A 16,523-nucleotide genomic window follows, 5' to 3' on the forward strand; every position below is an offset into this window, starting at 1 on the left:
ATAATACCTTCCAGGTCCATCCATGCTGTCACAAAAGGTAAGATTTCATTCTTTAAAGGGTACTTTTACTGGTTTCTTTTCCTCTTAAACATTTTGTCCCTCTAATTTTAAAGATCCCTTTATTAGCTATTCTTCAAATTCAAAAATAGCAAATGCTTGTTATAACCAGTGGAACAACGCAATACGAGGATGTATAAAGACAAAAGTAATCACCCACACCTGGACTTCCTGATGTAATAAATAGTAACAGCCTGCTGAGGAGCCTTCCACAACTCTCCTTGCTCATACAAACAGATAAAAAATATGTGTACAGCCGAAACCGGTTTGGCTCAGTGGATAGAGCATCGGCCTGCGGACTGAAAGGTCCCAGGTTCGATTCCGGTCAAGGGCATGTACCTGGGTTGCGGGCACATCCCCAGTGGGGGATGTGCAGGAGGTGGCTGATCGATGTTTCTCTCTCATCAATGTTTCTGACTCTCTATCTCTCTCCCTTCCTCTCTGTAAAAAATCAATAAAATATATTTAAAAAAATATGTGTACATATATAAAATTTTGTTTGCTTTCACCAAAGTATATTCATACTATACGCATTATTCTGCAACTCATTTCACTTACCTATGTACATATGTACATATTTATATATATGATGTGAAAATAGACAATATATATTATTTAACAAAATATAGTGAAGATACTCTGCAAACTTTCCAGTACTAAAATTGGCTTTTGTATTCCTTTAAAGAACATAACACCATTATAATTGTTTGTAATAAATAATTTGTCTTTTTTTCCCTGCTACGCTGAGAGCTCCAAAGGGGGGGGGGTGCTAGTTTTGTTCACCACTATAACTCCAAAATTTAGGGTAGTGCTACCAGGATAGTAAATTCCTAAAATCTATTTGTCCATTGTTTCAGTGCTTCTTGAAACCTTCCATCTACACTGGATCATTGCCAATACTCAAGTATATTGTCTTTAGAAACTCAGACCTAAGTCACCATTCAATGTTATTTGGATAGAACCTACTAACAGTACATTTTAAATATTTGTAAGACTTTGTGCTTTTTAGAAGGAAAAAAAAAAACCTGTCTGCCACAAAAATTAATTCTAAAAGGCACATAACATGTTTAGCGGAGATTTCTGCACTTTTAATTAGGACCTGGGTTCTAGTCCCACCACTGCCTTTAATTTCTCTGTAACATTTAGGAAGTGCCTTATCCTGGTCCTGGTTCCTCTTCTGTAGCTCTAGAATTCATTAATTCCACAAATATGTACTGTCTACTGCTAGCACTAGGCTAACTACTAGTGATGCAGGGGTGAAAATAATAGCCAACATTTAACGAATGCTTACTTTATGCTTGGTCTTTTGCTGATGGTGTCATATGCACTATCTCATTTAATCTCCTATGAGATCGCACTACAGTGATATTTCCCGTACTTTACAAAGAAGGGGCGTGAGGCATAGCAAGGTGAAGTAACTTTCCCAGCATACCACAGGACGCAGTGAAGACAGGCTTGGATTCCAGACTGAGGCTTCGGATGCCATTCCAAAAACCATAGCGAATCCTTGCCCTCGTAATTTGATAACTATTTCTGTGCCTTGCATTTTCGTCCCAGCCCAGTAGTACCGGGTTGAGCACCTTCTGTTAATTAATGGGTGCAATGACGACGGCAAATGTTAGAGAAAACATTAACAAATCTGACACTAGAACGGCAAGAGCAACGCACTCGCTAGTTTTCCCGAGCTCTCGCAGCTTCCACGCAGGGAAAGTGAAGAGGTAGGCGTAAGCAGGTCAGACGCACGCAGTCTCTCGGGAGGTCCCATTGGATACAGACCAGCGTGCAGGTCACGCCAGCCGGACGCGCTTCTCTGACCTCGGCAGGGGGCGGGGAAAAGGGGCGTGCTGCGTGCGCGCCGCCCTTCCCACTTCTCCGCCGGCCTGCCGCTCCGCCGGGCCAAGGGTTCATTTGTCCCGCCCCGCTGCCCCGCCTTCCCGGCGTCCACTTCCTGGCCCTCCCCACTTTCAGCGAAACCAACGAGAAGACACCGCCTGCATCTAGAGCAGCCCAGCCAAGAGCGTAACCAAGGGGCACGCGAACGTGAGAGAAAAGCCTTGCGCGGCTGCGCTTTCTAGACGCGGGTGAGTGCCTGGGCATCATCCTGCACCCGGAGCGACCCTCAGAGGTGCCCGCCCCGTCCTTCTTTTCTGGGTGGCCTGGGTCCTAGCCTACTCCCAGCATGCTCTAGGCGGGGTTCCCCGGGCAGGTGCAGTGGGAGTAGTTGGGGATGGGGGGAGAGATACTTAGAGCCACCTTCTTGGAGGCCCTTCTTGGCCCTTCAGTAGGGCCTTAAGGTGACAATGACCTCCCTCTCACTTCTGGTCTCCATTTAATCCTCCTCCCTTTTCCGTATTCCACCCCCAGCTATCTTCACCTAAAAAGATGCATCTCAAAAACCACTCTGGTAAGATATGCTTCATTTGTGCCCTGCGCCGTTTTAAGTTTCCCTCTCCTCTGCACCAAATATCCCATCATGTTCATCTCCAGTGTAATTTTTTTCTGTCTCCCTTAATGGAAAAATATATATATCCCTTAGAATAATTGGTGCGGGTAATACATGAGTAGAATCCCCATTGGAAGAATTCTGAAGTACATATGCCCTTATCAAGCTGGGAGACGTGTGAATTATCACATACTGGCCAGAAGATGAAATGCCAAAATCTTATCTAAATTATAGAGTGCATCTAACAATTGTAATATTAGGTAGAACTTGTTTTCTGTCAATTCTATTTTCCTCCTTAGAGCTGTGTTTATTTAATAAGTGCCATGGGTGACACAAGAAACCGTCCTTCCTCTTTCCCCACCTCCCACCCCCACTAAGGAATTACATCTGCCAAGCTATCCCACACCTGTCCTTCTAGTAGAAGTCAAAGTCCATTTCCTCTGGAAGAAAATCAAGGGATGGTTTGCTTGTAGCAATATAGTAATGTGTGCGAAATGTCAACTGTGGCTAACAAATCCCACATTTTTTTCATTTGTAGGAAAACAAGGTTATTCTGTAACTTGTTTATTAAGTTATGGATAATATGGGTAGAAGCATTGCTGAGATCATTATTCTCTAATAGAAAAAAACATTAGACTGATGTCAAGAGATCTAATTTCAACTTCAGTCCTACCATTGACTAATTATGTGACTTTGGGTCAGTTACTTATACTCTTTTGATCCTCTGTTTCCCTATCTGTAAAATGAGAAATGACATTAAGCAGCTTCTAAGACCCCTTTCAACTTTAAGAGTCAAAGGGAAAAATCTCAGTAGCTAAATAGAACCATTTCTTGTGGAGATAGAGGGGAAATTGGGGAAAATCTCAATAGTTGTATTTAATGTTGGCTTTTCTTTTATTTCTAATTGAAATAAAAATGTAGAGCTCACCCCTTTTACTGCCCCCCAAAATAAGAAAATGCCTTGGGAGGAAATAAAAATGGTCATTAATGGTTCCTAGATATGCCTATATTGACTCAGTTCTTGTGCAAATAATTTATTTTCATTATGGGCTTTTATTGCATAAGCTAGTTGGGATACTTATTGGAAACCATTTAGTCTTAGGAACAAAAGGGTAAATATTAACATATATGGTGTCAATCTCAAGAAACTTGTTTTAAATATACTCAAAACATCTAAGGACAGCAACCATCAGTTAAATAAAGCACCAGGTTGAGAACAAAAAAATGCCAGCACAGATACCATTGGTGATTTGTCCGTTGTTGGTGGTATTATCTGTTCAATTGAAAGTTTTGATATAAAAGTCTATTTATTTATATCTGCAGAGGTATTTAAATAATATAATGCAAGCTTGTGAAACTAAATTCCTTTAAAGGGGATTATAAAAAGGTAAGCTATGAAACATTGGTTTCTCAGGTTAATGCTTTGATTTAGTACTTGGGTAATTAAATCCCCATAGATGAAGTACAAAAATAACCTCCCAGAAAAATTCTACTGAATAGAGGTGTTGCTGCAAAGTTCCAGTTTATACTGAACAGTATAAATTGGAAGCTCTTGATTTATAGACTCCTTGGTACTATATGCAACTAACTTATTTCAAACTTGGGAACCTTCTTTTAATGTTAAGAGCAAAAGGTATTTGTATAAGGAATACCAAATCAAATAAGTAGACTAATATTTTTCTGTTAAGTATCCTAAGAATTTTTTTCTTCTTTATAGGAAAAATGCTTTCTGAAAGCAGTTCATTTTTGAAGGGTATGATGCTGGGAAGCATTTTCTGTGCCTTAATCACTATGCTAGGACATATTAAGATTGGTTATGGAAATAAAATGTACCACCATGAGCATCATCACATACAAGCTCCTAAAAAAGAAGATATCTTGAAAATTTCAGAGAAGGAACGCATGGAGCTCAGTAAGAGCTTTCGGGTATACTGTATCATCCTTGTAAAACCTAAAGATGTGAGTCTTTGGGCTGCAGTGAAGGAGACCTGGACCAAACACTGTGACAAAGCAGAGTTCTTCAGTTCTGAAAAGGTTAAAGTGTTTGAGTCAATTAACATGGAAACAAATGACATGTGGTTAATGATGAGAAAAGCTTACAAATACGCCTTTGACAAATATAGAGACCATTACAACTGGTTCTTCCTTGCACGCCCCTCAACATTTGCTATTATTGAAAATTTAAAGTATTTTTTGTTAAAAAAGGATCCATCACACCCTTTCTATCTAGGCCACACTGTAAAATCTGGAGAACTTGATTATGTGACTATAGAAGGAGGAATTGTCTTAAGTATCGAATCAATGAAAAAACTTAACAGACTTTTCAAGTTCCCTGAAAAGTGTCCTGAACAGGGAGGGATGATTTGGAAGATATCTGAAGATAAGCAGCTAGCAGTCTGCCTGAAATATGCGGGGGTGTTTGCAGAAAATGCAGAAGATTCTGAAGGAAAAGATATATTTAATACCAAATCTGTTGGGCTTTTTATTAAAGAGGCAATGGCTAATCAACCTAACCAGGTAGTAGAAGGATGTTGTTCAGATATGGCTGTTACTTTCAATGGGCTGACTCCTAATCAAATGCATGTGATGATGTATGGAGTATACCGTCTTAGGGCATTTGGGCATATTTTCAATGATGCGTTGGTTTTCTTACCTCCAAATGTTTCTGACAATGACTGAAAAATAAAATAAGAGCATGTATATGATCACTGTATAGGACATGTGTTGTCATTATTTGTAGTAACAACTACATATCCAGTACAGCAGTATGTTTCTTTTTATTTCTCTTTTTCAGTTTGGTGACACTGGTTTAATCACACATTAAAATTTAAATAGGATGAGTTTTTTCCTTAAAACATATGAAAATGTCAAACATGTTGGAAAGAAGTGTTTTAAGAATAATTTTGCAAATCAAGCATATATTTATATATATATTTATGTAATAAATTCTAAATTATGAACATTAAAATCTGTGGCACATATTTTTGCTGACTGGTTAAAATTTTAACATGTCTTTTAAGCTTTCTAAGATATGTAAGTGAATCTCTAGTTCTTAATTTGTGATTAAAGTAAAACTTTTAGCTATGTTTTCATTACTTCTAATGTTGGTTTATGTTCTAAGTCTCTGCAAGTGCCAATGATTTTGCTTTCTCAAAATACACAAACAACAAAGGAAATGTTCCCAACCAATGTAACAGTGGAAGTTGACATCCATTCTTGAGAGAAAAATTGACAATTACAGAGTTTAATAATTTTCCTGGGAGCTAATCTAATGGCATTCCTTAGCATACACAATTTCAATGTAACTCTCTGTACTTCTCTATGCAAATACTGAAATTGGAGTGGTGACTACAGCACTGGTGACTTGTATCTCAGCTGTGTCTCAGATAAAACTATATCAATTAAAATTTATTTACTCTTGCTGGGCAAATGAGTTCTGTGGAAGTCTCCTTTGAAAAACTTTTGGCAATCGGGCAGTTTCATTTAACCTGAGTTGAGTCTTTCCTAGTTTTGTTTACCTGTTCAAATTTTGAAATTTTCCCCCATGTTCATGCTTGTACCATATTCCAACTGGTTTTGGTGTGGAAGCCTTAAACTCACCGTTCACCTTTGAGTACCATACCATTTGTCTAATTTAAGTGGCTACCCAGAAGTTTTATCCAGTGGTGAATACAGTAGCTCCTGTGCTTATAAATGTGTGAAATACTTGGAGCTGATTTGTCCTATAATTGGGCCTGCACATGCTCAATTAAATTAGATCCATAAAGGCCCCATAGTGTGTGAGACCATGATATTTTAGAGATCAGTATTTCCTGTAACTGAGCTCATGAAGTTAATGGTCTCCCACAGCATTTGCAAACCAGAAATTTCCCCAAGAGGGCCTTGGACTTAAAATTATTGATCATCAGAGTAGTGTGTAAAAAACCTTTTGTTTTAAATTATCTGATTTTCTGTATTGGAAATTTTTGTTAAAATGAAGGGTTATTTTGAAAAATAATAAAACCCCTTTATCAAGCAACTTAATATGTGGTCTCAGATGCAATTACTACAAATCAAATCATGTTCACTGTGAGTCCCATGATAAACGGTATCTCACTGATTATAACACCAGTTTATGAGGGCCACCTTGCCCCCAAAACCAATATATTAAGTGTCTATTATATTATGTTTGGTTACATTAGTGTATTGGCATATAGTTGTAATAAATATATCAGTGAATGCATTCCATTGTTCAATTTCCTAATGGGTGCTAAGGTAACAGTTGCTTTTACTAGTAAACCAAATTGATGCTCTTGATTATATTTTTATACATAGTATTTGTTTATAATGTAACTCTCTAATAACATTTATAAAATGTTGGTTGTCTTAACATGCTGTCTCTTCGAACTTATTTGTACCAGTTCTTATAGATAAAATCTGAATCTGTCACATAGAAAATAATACTGAGGTCATAGTTACCATGCATTCAGTAGCCAAAAACTGTAACTCTAACCCCACCATTATTTGGGGGGATAGTTGGGAAGAATGAAATGGAAGAGAAACTGATCATGATTGTGAATATCCTATATAATAAAAGCTAATATGCAAATCAACTGAACGGCAGAAGGACCGATCACTATGACATGCACTGACCACGAGGGAGCAGACGCTCAATGCAGGAGCTGCCTTCTGGTGGTCAGTGCACTCCACGGCAGCACTAAGGATGTCCGACTGCTGGCCATCAGTCAGACATCCCCCGAGGCCTCCCAGATTGCGAAAGGACACAGGCCAGGCTGAGGGACCACCTCCTTCCCCCTGAGTGCACCAATTTTGTGCACCAGGCCTCTAGTATTTTGCATATGGCTAGTGGCTACCATATTGGACAACATCTGTGTAACAAATTCCAGAATTGTGAGACCCATTGACTGAGATATGAATGAGAAAAACTTGAAACTTCTTCTAAAAGTTGTATTTATCTTTTCGGTTGTCTTGAATACAGTGAAAACTGCAACCTGACTTAGCAGGCCTCAGGCCATCTCCTTACACAAGTTCAATGACTAGATCTTCCTTCTCAAAATTGAAACATTGGATTTGGAGCAATTTACAGATTAGACCCCTTGACTTTTTTTAGCTAAAAGATTGCTTATGTGTCAAATCTGACTTATAATGCCCAGATTTTTCTGTAATACATTTATTTTTTAATAAAATTAAATACTTTTATTTTTAGAAGGTTTAAATTGTAGAATAGACACCAGATGGTCAAAGGCAGGGTACTCTGATAAAGAAGGACATGAGGATTGATACCTGAGATTCACCTGGCCTGGAATTGTCACAGGCTGTTTAAGTTAGAGCAGTGATTCAAACAGATTGCTGGGCCCCACTCAGGTCTCCAGTGTCCCATGTCTAACAATTTCCCGGGTGATGTTTATGCTTTTGGTCCAGAGACCACACTTTCAGAACCATTGCAGGTAGGGATAAAATTCCTTAAGAAAAATGTGCCACATTCTAAGATACTGTGAAGAATGGAGGTAGAGTAAACCCTTACCATGACTGTTATATATGGAATGTACACCTAACCCAAATCCATGGCCTTTGAGTAAATCACCAGGGGCACTTTGCACTAAGGTCAAAGTACAAGCTATAATAATAAAAGCATAATAAAAACTAATTAGACTGGACAGCTGAACAACCTTCCGGATGAAGCCACGGCAGCTGGGCCAAAGCAGAGGCGGTTAGGGGCGATCAGGCAGGCAGGTGAGTGGTTAGGGGTGATCAAGCAGGTAGGCGAGTGGTTAGGGGTGATCAGGCAGGCAGGCAAGTGGTTAAGGGTGATCAGGCAGGCAGGCAAGTGGTTAGAGCAGCAGTTCTCAACCTGTGGGTCACGACCCCTTTGGGGGTCGAACAACCCTTTCACAGGGGTCGCCTAAGATCATCAGAAAACACATATATAATTACATATTGTTTTTGTGATTAATCACTATGCTTTAATTATGTTCAATTTATAACAATGAAAATACATCCTGCATATCAGATATTTACATTACGATTCATAACAGTAGCAAAATTACAGTTATAAAGTAGCAACGAAAATAATTTTATGGTTGGGGGTCACCACAACATGAGGAACTGTATTAAAGGGTCATGGCATTAGGAAGGTTGAGAACCACTGGGTTAGAGGCAATCAGGCAGGCAGGCAGGCAGGCAAGTGGTTAGGGGTGATCAGGCAAGCAGGTGAGCAATTAGGAGCCAGCAGTCCGGGATTGCGAAAGGGATGTCCGACTGCCAGTTTACATCCCCCGAGGGTCCCAGATTGCGAGAGGGTGCAGGATGGGCTGAGGGAGACACACACGTGCGTGTGCACACACACACACACACACACACACACACTGTGCATGAATTTCATGCACCAGGCCTCTAGTACAAAAAAAAAAAAAGTATAATACAAACAGGGCCTGGGTCTATACCTAGTTACTAGATATGTATATGAAACTTTAGTAAACATCACCTCCTTACTGAGACAGGTTTGGACATGTAACTTTAAACCTCTCTGATGAACAGAAGTGAATCTATTTGTGATTATATAACTTTCTTATTTGAAATTATGACAGGTAGGCTTACAATAAAGTTAAAAACTATCCTATTCATCACAGCACTGGTGGCTTGCACAAAATGTTCACCTGAGCCTGTACCCAGAACAGTATACACCTACCACCTTGAGTGAGCTGTAAAATTCATCTAACACCAAGTTCATTGAACAAAGTCAGGTTACTGACGTATATAGTCTCTTGATTCAGGGCATCTCTGAAAGCCTCAAAATCGTGCATCCATTCCACTGCAGAGCTGTGATCAGTGATGTCAGTTTTATCCATGACCACAATGAAAGGTAGTTTGGCTTTGTACAAGATACTGTAGGCATAGAGCATATTGTACATGAATCTCTGGGATGGTACTTCTGTTTTGTTGTGGTTTTTTTTTGGGGGGGGGGAGATGGTACTTCTTGATGTGCCACCATTGTGCCCAAGTCCACATTATTTTGTGACTTCTTTATACTTCCAAGTGTCACAAATATCATTATTGGCAGGGAAGGGAACTTCATACACAGCTCTGCCTGGATTGATCACATACTAGTAAGACGGAGAGCGTCAGCTACACAGGTGTCCTGTGAGCCTCTCAAAGTAGTGCCATGAAAACAGGAATCTTGTCAACCTCATTTTCATTGTATCCCCAGTGCCTGTATTTGAGCCAAATTGATGACAATTACCAGTAAGCAAGATCTTAAATGCTCCTATAATGCATTTAAACAAACCCACCTATTTGGCCTTTTTAAAACAGGGCACATCTGTATTAGAAAAGTTACTGAAAACAGTCTGGTGATGATGTACCACTTATTTGTCCTACATTTGTTAAGAATATGATGTTCCTTTTAGGGCTAGGTGGATTGGATTAATGGTTAAATGCTTATCTGCGTTGTTACATGAAGAGCATGTTTGTAAAAGTTTAGCTTTCTTTTGGCATACAAAGAAATTCAGAAATGTTTGTCAACCTCCCAGCAAAGGAGTCCCCCAAGGTTTAATTCAAAAATAATCACTCAATATTTCCCATATCATCAAAGATAAGTATTTAAAGGGTAATGGGAACAATGAATTTTTTGGAAAGTATGAAATGATGAAATAATAGTATATATCTGGGGTCTCTATCAAAATAAAAGAAAGAGAAATCCACCTTTATTAGTATGGAGTCTATACACTATAATATTCCTTATATATATTGAGTATTGATGGGCTCAACGCTAGGCCTGGTATTCTGTGGAAAGCAAAAGAGCCCAAACTCATGATTCATACAGAGAGTCAAATAAATAATCACTTTGTGTAAGTTTTGCCTGAGTAGTAAAACAAGCCATAGTCTATTATTAGAATACCAGAGGCCTGGTGCATGAAATTTGTGCACTGGGGAGGGTGTCCCTCAGCCCAGCCTGCACCTTCTCCAATCTGGGACCACTCGGGGGATGTCCAACTGCCAGTTAAGGCCTGATCCTGGCAGTCGGACATCCCTCTCACAATCTGGGACTGCTGGCTCCCAACCACTCTCCTGCCTGCCTGCCTCCCTGATTGCCCCTAACTGCTTCTGCCTGCCAGCCTGATTGATGCCTAACTGCTCCCCTGCAGGCCCAATCGCCCCCAACTGCCCTCCCCTGCCAGCCCGGTTGCCCCCCAACTGCCCTCCCCTGCAGGGCCAGTCGCCCCCAACTGCCCTCCTCTGCTAGTCTAGATCGCCCCCAACTGCCCTTCCCTGCCACCTGATTGCCCCCAACTGCCCTCCCCTGCCGGCCTGGTTGCCCCCAACTGCCCTCCCCTGCTGGCCTGGTTGCCCCCAAGTGCCCTCCCCTGCTGGCCATCTTGTGGCAGCCATCTTGTGATGATATGGGGGTAGCTATCTTGTGACATGGGCATGGCCATCTTGTGACCACAGGGGGGCAGCCATCTTGTGCAAGGGCATGATGGTCAATTTGCATATTACCTCTTTATTATATAGTATGGTGGTCCTTTTGCCTTGAAAGTCTTCAATTTGGCCCTGACCTGTATGGCTTAGTTGGTTGGAGTGTCATCCTGTACACCAAAAGGTGGCCAGTTTGATTCCTGATCAGGGCACATACCCATGTTGTGAGTGCCATCCCTGGTGGGGGGGGGGGGGGGGAGGGCGTGTGAGAGGTAGCCATTTGATGTTTCTCTCTCCCTTCCTCTCTCTAAAATCAGTAAAGGTTGCCCTAGCCTGTTTGGTTCAGTGAATGGAGAGTCAGTCTGTGGACTGGGGGGTACCGGGTTTGATTCTGACCAAGGGCACATACCTCAGTTGCAGGCTCTATCCATAGCCTTGTTCAGGGCATGTGCAAGAGACAACCAATGGATTTTATTTATTTACTAGTGGCCCGGTGCACGAAATTTGTGCACGGGGGAGGGTGTGTTCCTCAGTCTGGCCTGCACCCTCTCCAATCTGGGACCCCTCGAAGGATGTCCTACTGCCAGTTTACAGGGATCGGGCCTAAACCAGCAGTCGGACATCCTTCTCGCAATCCAGGACTGCTGGCTCCTAACCGCTCACCTGCCTGCCTGCCTGCCTGCCTGATTGCCTCTAACCACTCTGCCTGCCGGCCTGCTTGCCCCCAAATGCCCCCCCGCCAGCCTGATCACCCCAAACTGCCCCCCCTGCTGGCCTGCTCACCCCTACCTTCCCTCCCCACTGGCCTGCTCATCCCCAACTGTCCCCCTGGTGGCCTGCTCACTCCAAACTGCCCCCCCCCGCTGTCCTGATCAGCTCCAACTGACCCCCACTGATGGCCTGCTTGTCCCCAACTGGCCCCCCTGCTGGTCTGCTTATCCCTAACGGCCCTGCCCCCCACCAGCCTGATCACCCACAACTGCCCTCCCCTCTTGGCCTCTAACCGCCTCTACCTTGGCCCCGCCACCATGGCTTTGTCCAGAAGAACATCTGGAAGGTCTCCCAGTCTAATTAGCATATTACCCTTTTATTAGTATAGATGAATTATTTTATAGAATGGGCATTTTATTACAGATGGTTTCCCATGGCACTTTTTCTAAAGAAGTAAAAATTACTTTAAAAAATGTTTCAGGAAGACTGAGAAATTTAAAGTATCTGCTTTTCTTCCAATAAAGTCACTTTTATGCCAGAGTGAGAATTATTTGTATGCTTTGTATGTCAGCATTGGGCCATTGTGACTGGGGGGCACTTAGCTTGACTTGAGGGTAATTATCTTGCTCACTGGCTGGGAGGGAGGGTGTGTGGCAGAGGAGATAAATACTCGGTTCTGGATTATCCATAGATTGCTGACTTTCTGGATTGATTGTGCAAGCCCCTCCTTTTATTGATGTCCACCTTCTGTTGACAGACATCTACCCTGGTAGAGAAATGAGATGAAACTCTCTTTCTTGTCATTGTAAAAAGCATTTGAATTCCTAAGGTGTGATAAGGCCTCCCAGCCATCCACAGTCAAGGTACACATTTTCATGGAGGATGTTCCCACTCTTGAATAAATAAAAACAATTTTTTCTTTTAATTTAAAGTTTCTTCTATAACTGTTTTCCTGTTACTTAAAAGCTAGTTTTTTTGAAACTACTTCCAAAGCTTTTCAAGCTGTATATGTCCTTGGAACGAATTTATAAATTAGAATTGAGCCCGGCGGGTGTGACTCAGTGGTTTAGCATTGGCCTATGAACCAGGAAGTCACAGTTTGATTCCAGGTCAGGCCACATGCCCGGGTTGTGGGCTTGATCCCCAGTACGGGGCGTGTAGGAGGCAGCTGATCAATGATTCTCTCTCATCATTGATGTTTCTTTCTTTTTTTTAAAAAAAAAATATATTATTTTTTTTACAGAGAGGAAGGGAGAGGGATAGAGAGTTAGAAACATCGATGAGAGAGAAACATCGATCAGCTGCCTCCTGCACGCCTCCTACTGGGGATGTGCCTGCAACCAAGGTACATGCCTTTGACCGGAATCGAACCTGGGACCCTTCAGTCCGCAGGCCGACGCTCCATCCACTGAGCCAAACTGGCCAGAGCTCATCCTTGATGCTTCTATCTCTCTCCCTCTCCCTTCCTCTCTGAATCAGTAAGAATATATTTGAGAGAGAGAGAGAGGAGTATATATGTTTGTAAATAACAAAACATGTATTTGATGCTCTTAGAAAGTCTTATTTTCTTTCATTAAAACTTGTGCAGTATAGGGAACTCCATAGAGTCTCTTAATTTGAAGAAAGTTAGAGGGAAAGGTACTAATTCAGAGTTCCTTGGGAAAATGTGTCACTTATATATTTTTTTATATTTATTTTTTTAAATAAAAAACTGAAATATTTTCTATTCAGAAAATATATTTGGATCTAAATATCTTCTATAATTTTAACCCTAAAATATCAATTTAAATATTTTTAAAATGGTTGGGATATTTGTTTTTTTTTAAATAAGTTAGGTTACTGAAGTTCTACATGTTGCTGGATCATCTGGGGTAATTTTCTGATTGAAAAACTAAGAATTATAGTCAGAGGGGAGAACATGAGAATTTTTAAAGAACATATTCAATTTACTTTAGAAGCCGAACCCATCTTATCATGTGACTTGTTTTGTGTGTTTGTTAAACTATATTCTCACATAAGCATTGCTGCTAATGGGACAAACAGTGACAGTTGATTCGGGTCATTTGAATGTCCACTGTCTGTTTTAATTTGTATGTTCGTTTTGACTCTGTAATATGCTCAAACTTCAGTGGAAGTCATGAGAACCTATTATTTTTGCCTGCTCCCTCCTTTACATTGGAAATACTCTTTTTTACTCAGAGGGACCTTAACTTTAATGTAAGGGATTGTTTCCATTGCCAACTGTTTTCTTCCTTGCCAAGTAAGACAGTTGTTGTGAAATCTTCAGAGATGCCTTCCCCAGGATATTTGCAGATGTGGTTGGGAAAGGTCATTTCATCCCCAACCTTTGCATGTCAGGTGCTGGGGTGCTGGGGGTGCCATGGCGATCACAGGAAAGCAGGCCAGCCGGCACCCCTGGCCCCAGGGGGTCCGGGATTGCCGGCTGGCCTGTGCACAGGCTCCCTCTCCCTCCGATCCACAATGCGATCACCTGCCACAAGCAGCCCTCATGCCCAGCCTGGGGTTGTTGCCTCGCCTGCTGCCAGGCTTTCCAATGGCAATCTTCTGCTAGAGGGCGGGCAAAGGTGGCCGGCAGGGCCGCCTTTGCCCGCCCCCCAGCTCTTGCCTGCCACCTGGGTTTCCGATCCCTTTCGCCTCCCATGATTGCACCTATGTATGCAAATTAACCGCCATCTTTGTTGGCAGTTAACTGCCATATTGGTTGGCAGTTAATTTGCATATCGCCCTGATTAGCCAATGGGAAGCGTGTCGGAGGTACGGTTAATTACCATGTTTGTCTATTATTAGATAGGACTAGAGGCCTGTTGCACGAAAAGATTCATGCAATAGACCTTCCCTTCCCCTAGCTGCCTGCAACGATTTTCTTTCAGCACTGGGGACCCAGGCCTTTGCTCCGGCCAGAGCCGCCTTCAAAGCCTTTGCTGCTCCAGCCGGACCTGCTTTGATCGCTGCTCCAGCTGGGGCCGGACCCGCTTTGATGGCTGCTCTGGCCGGAGCCGCCTTCAAAGCCTTCACTGCTCCAGCCAGATCTGCCTTCAGTCTTCGCTCTGCTGCTTCCCACTACATATGCAAATTAACCGCCATCTTTGTTCTCAGTTAACCGCCATCTTTGTTGGCAGTTAATTTGCATATCTCACTGATTAGCCAATGGGAAGCATAGCGGAGGTATGGTTAATTACCATGTTTATCTATTATTAGATTAGACTAGGGGCCCGGTGCACGAAATTCGTGCACTGGGTGTGTGTGTGGGGGGGGTGTCCCTCAGCCCAGCCTGCCCCCTCTCACATACTGGGAGCCCTCAGGCGTTGACCCCCATCACCCTCCAATCACAGGATTGGCCCCTTGCCCAGGCCTGACACCTCGGCCAGAGGCGTAGACCCCCATCACCCTCCGATCACCTGATTGGCCCCTTGCCCAGGCCTGACGCCTCCGCCAGAGGTGTCAGGCTTGGACAGGGGACCCTCATCTCCCCCCATCACTGGCTCTGACCCCTGCCCAGGCCTGAGGCCTCTGGCCCAGGAATCATGCCTGGGCAGGGGACCCCCATCTCCCTCTGATCGCTTGCTCCACCCCCCGCCCAAGCCTGACGCCTCTGACCCAGGCTTCAGGCCTGGGCAAGGGGACCATCATATCCCCCCAATCCCCGGCTCAGCCCCCCGCCCAGGCCTGATGCCTCTGGCCAGAGGAGTTGATCCTCATCACCCTCCGATCACCAATCACCGGATCGGCCCCTTGACCAGGCCTGAGGCCTCCGGCAGAGGTGTCAGGCCTGGGCAGGGGACCCCCAGCTCCCCGCGGTTGCAGGCTCCGCGCCTGCCCAGGCCTAACGCCTCTGGCCTAGGCGTCCGGCCCGGGCAGCAGGGACCCGCAGTGGCAGCAGGGGGCACCGCGATCGTGCAGGCTCCGCCCCTGCCCCTGCAGGACGCCTCTGGCTGAGGCATCCGGCTCGGGCAGCGGGGACCCGCAGCTGCAGTGGCCCCACAATCATGGGCTTTGCTTTAGGCCCAGGCAAGGGACCCCTAGCTCCCGGGACTGCCAGCTTCGACAGTGCCCAGCTCCCATCGCTGGCTCCACCCCTACTTCCTGCTATCACTGGCCAGGGCGGAAAAGGCACCTGATTCTCCGATCATGGCTGGGGGGCAGGGCAAAGGCGGCCCCAGGGCCGCCTTTGCCCTGCACCTCAGCTCTTAGCTCCCCCCTGGGTTTCCGATCACTGTCAGTGGCAGGGGGTTTCTTCCTGCTTTCCCTTTGGCCTCCCTGCATTGTGCCTACATATGCAAATTAACCGCCATCTTGTTGGCAGTTAACTGCCAATCTTAGTTGGCAGTTAATTTGCATATAGCCCTGATTAGCCAATGAAAAGGGTAGCGTCGTACGCCAATTACCATTTTTCTCTTTTATTAGTGTAGATTATTATTATTATTTTTAATCCTCACCCAAGGATATTTTTCATTGATTTTTAGACAGGTCCCAGGTTCAATTCCAGTAAAGGACACGTACTATAGTTGCAGGCTCCTCCCCAGCCTGGACCCTGGTTGGGGCTCATGCAGGAGGCAACCAATCGACGTGTTTCTCTCACATTAATATTTCTCTCAGTCTTTCCCTCTCTCTTCCACTCTCCCTAAAAATCAATGGAAAAATATCCTTGGGTGAGGATTAACAAAACAAAACAAAAAGTAAAAAGGCAGAGGTGAAATTATTTTCAGCATTATATTCTATTTAACGTAATATATCCAAAATATTGTCGTTTCAATGTGTAATCAAAAGAAAATATAGTTAACATTCTTTTTATTAAATTTTTGAAATCCATTATGTATCTTACAGTTACAGCACAGGTCTAAACAATTCCACAAATCCTGGCTGAGTAGCTCAGTTG

The 16,523-nt window shown here is 43.3% G+C and overlaps 1 protein-coding gene across 3 annotated transcripts; it reads left to right on the top strand.

Annotated features, from left to right (window-relative positions):
- Positions 1-1,978: 1,978 nt before the first annotated feature.
- Positions 1,979-6,869, top strand: C1GALT1C1 (C1GALT1 specific chaperone 1). 3 transcript variants are annotated; one of them, XM_059680043.1, is made up of 3 exons: positions 1,979-2,182; positions 2,422-2,461; positions 4,218-6,869. In XM_059680043.1, exons 2-3 carry the CDS (start codon positions 2,440-2,442, stop codon positions 5,177-5,179), a joined length of 984 nt encoding a protein of 327 aa, XP_059536026.1. In that variant the 5' UTR covers positions 1,979-2,182; positions 2,422-2,439; the 3' UTR covers positions 5,180-6,869. The 3 variants fall into 3 exon arrangements, with proteins under 3 accessions (XP_059536026.1, XP_059536025.1, XP_059536027.1); XM_059680042.1 differs by having other exon boundaries at positions 1,980-2,138; XM_059680044.1 differs by lacking the exon at positions 2,422-2,461 and having other exon boundaries at positions 1,980-2,138.
- The last annotated feature ends 9,654 nt before the right edge of the window (positions 6,870-16,523 follow it).

Source organism: Myotis daubentonii, chromosome X (assembly GCF_963259705.1).
Source record: "Myotis daubentonii chromosome X, mMyoDau2.1, whole genome shotgun sequence".
In the NCBI taxonomy this organism is placed as follows: Eukaryota; Metazoa; Chordata; class Mammalia; order Chiroptera; family Vespertilionidae; genus Myotis; species Myotis daubentonii.

What these genes read in the sequence shown, in the direction of transcription:
- C1GALT1C1 (XM_059680043.1), top strand. Translation starts at nt 2,440, where the DNA reads ATGCATCTCAAAAACCACTCTG. An exon ending in GCATCTCAAAAACCACTCTG is followed by an intron (nt 2,462 to 4,217) that starts GTAAGATATGCT and finishes TCTTCTTTATAG; the next exon opens with GAAAAATGCTTTCTGAAAGC.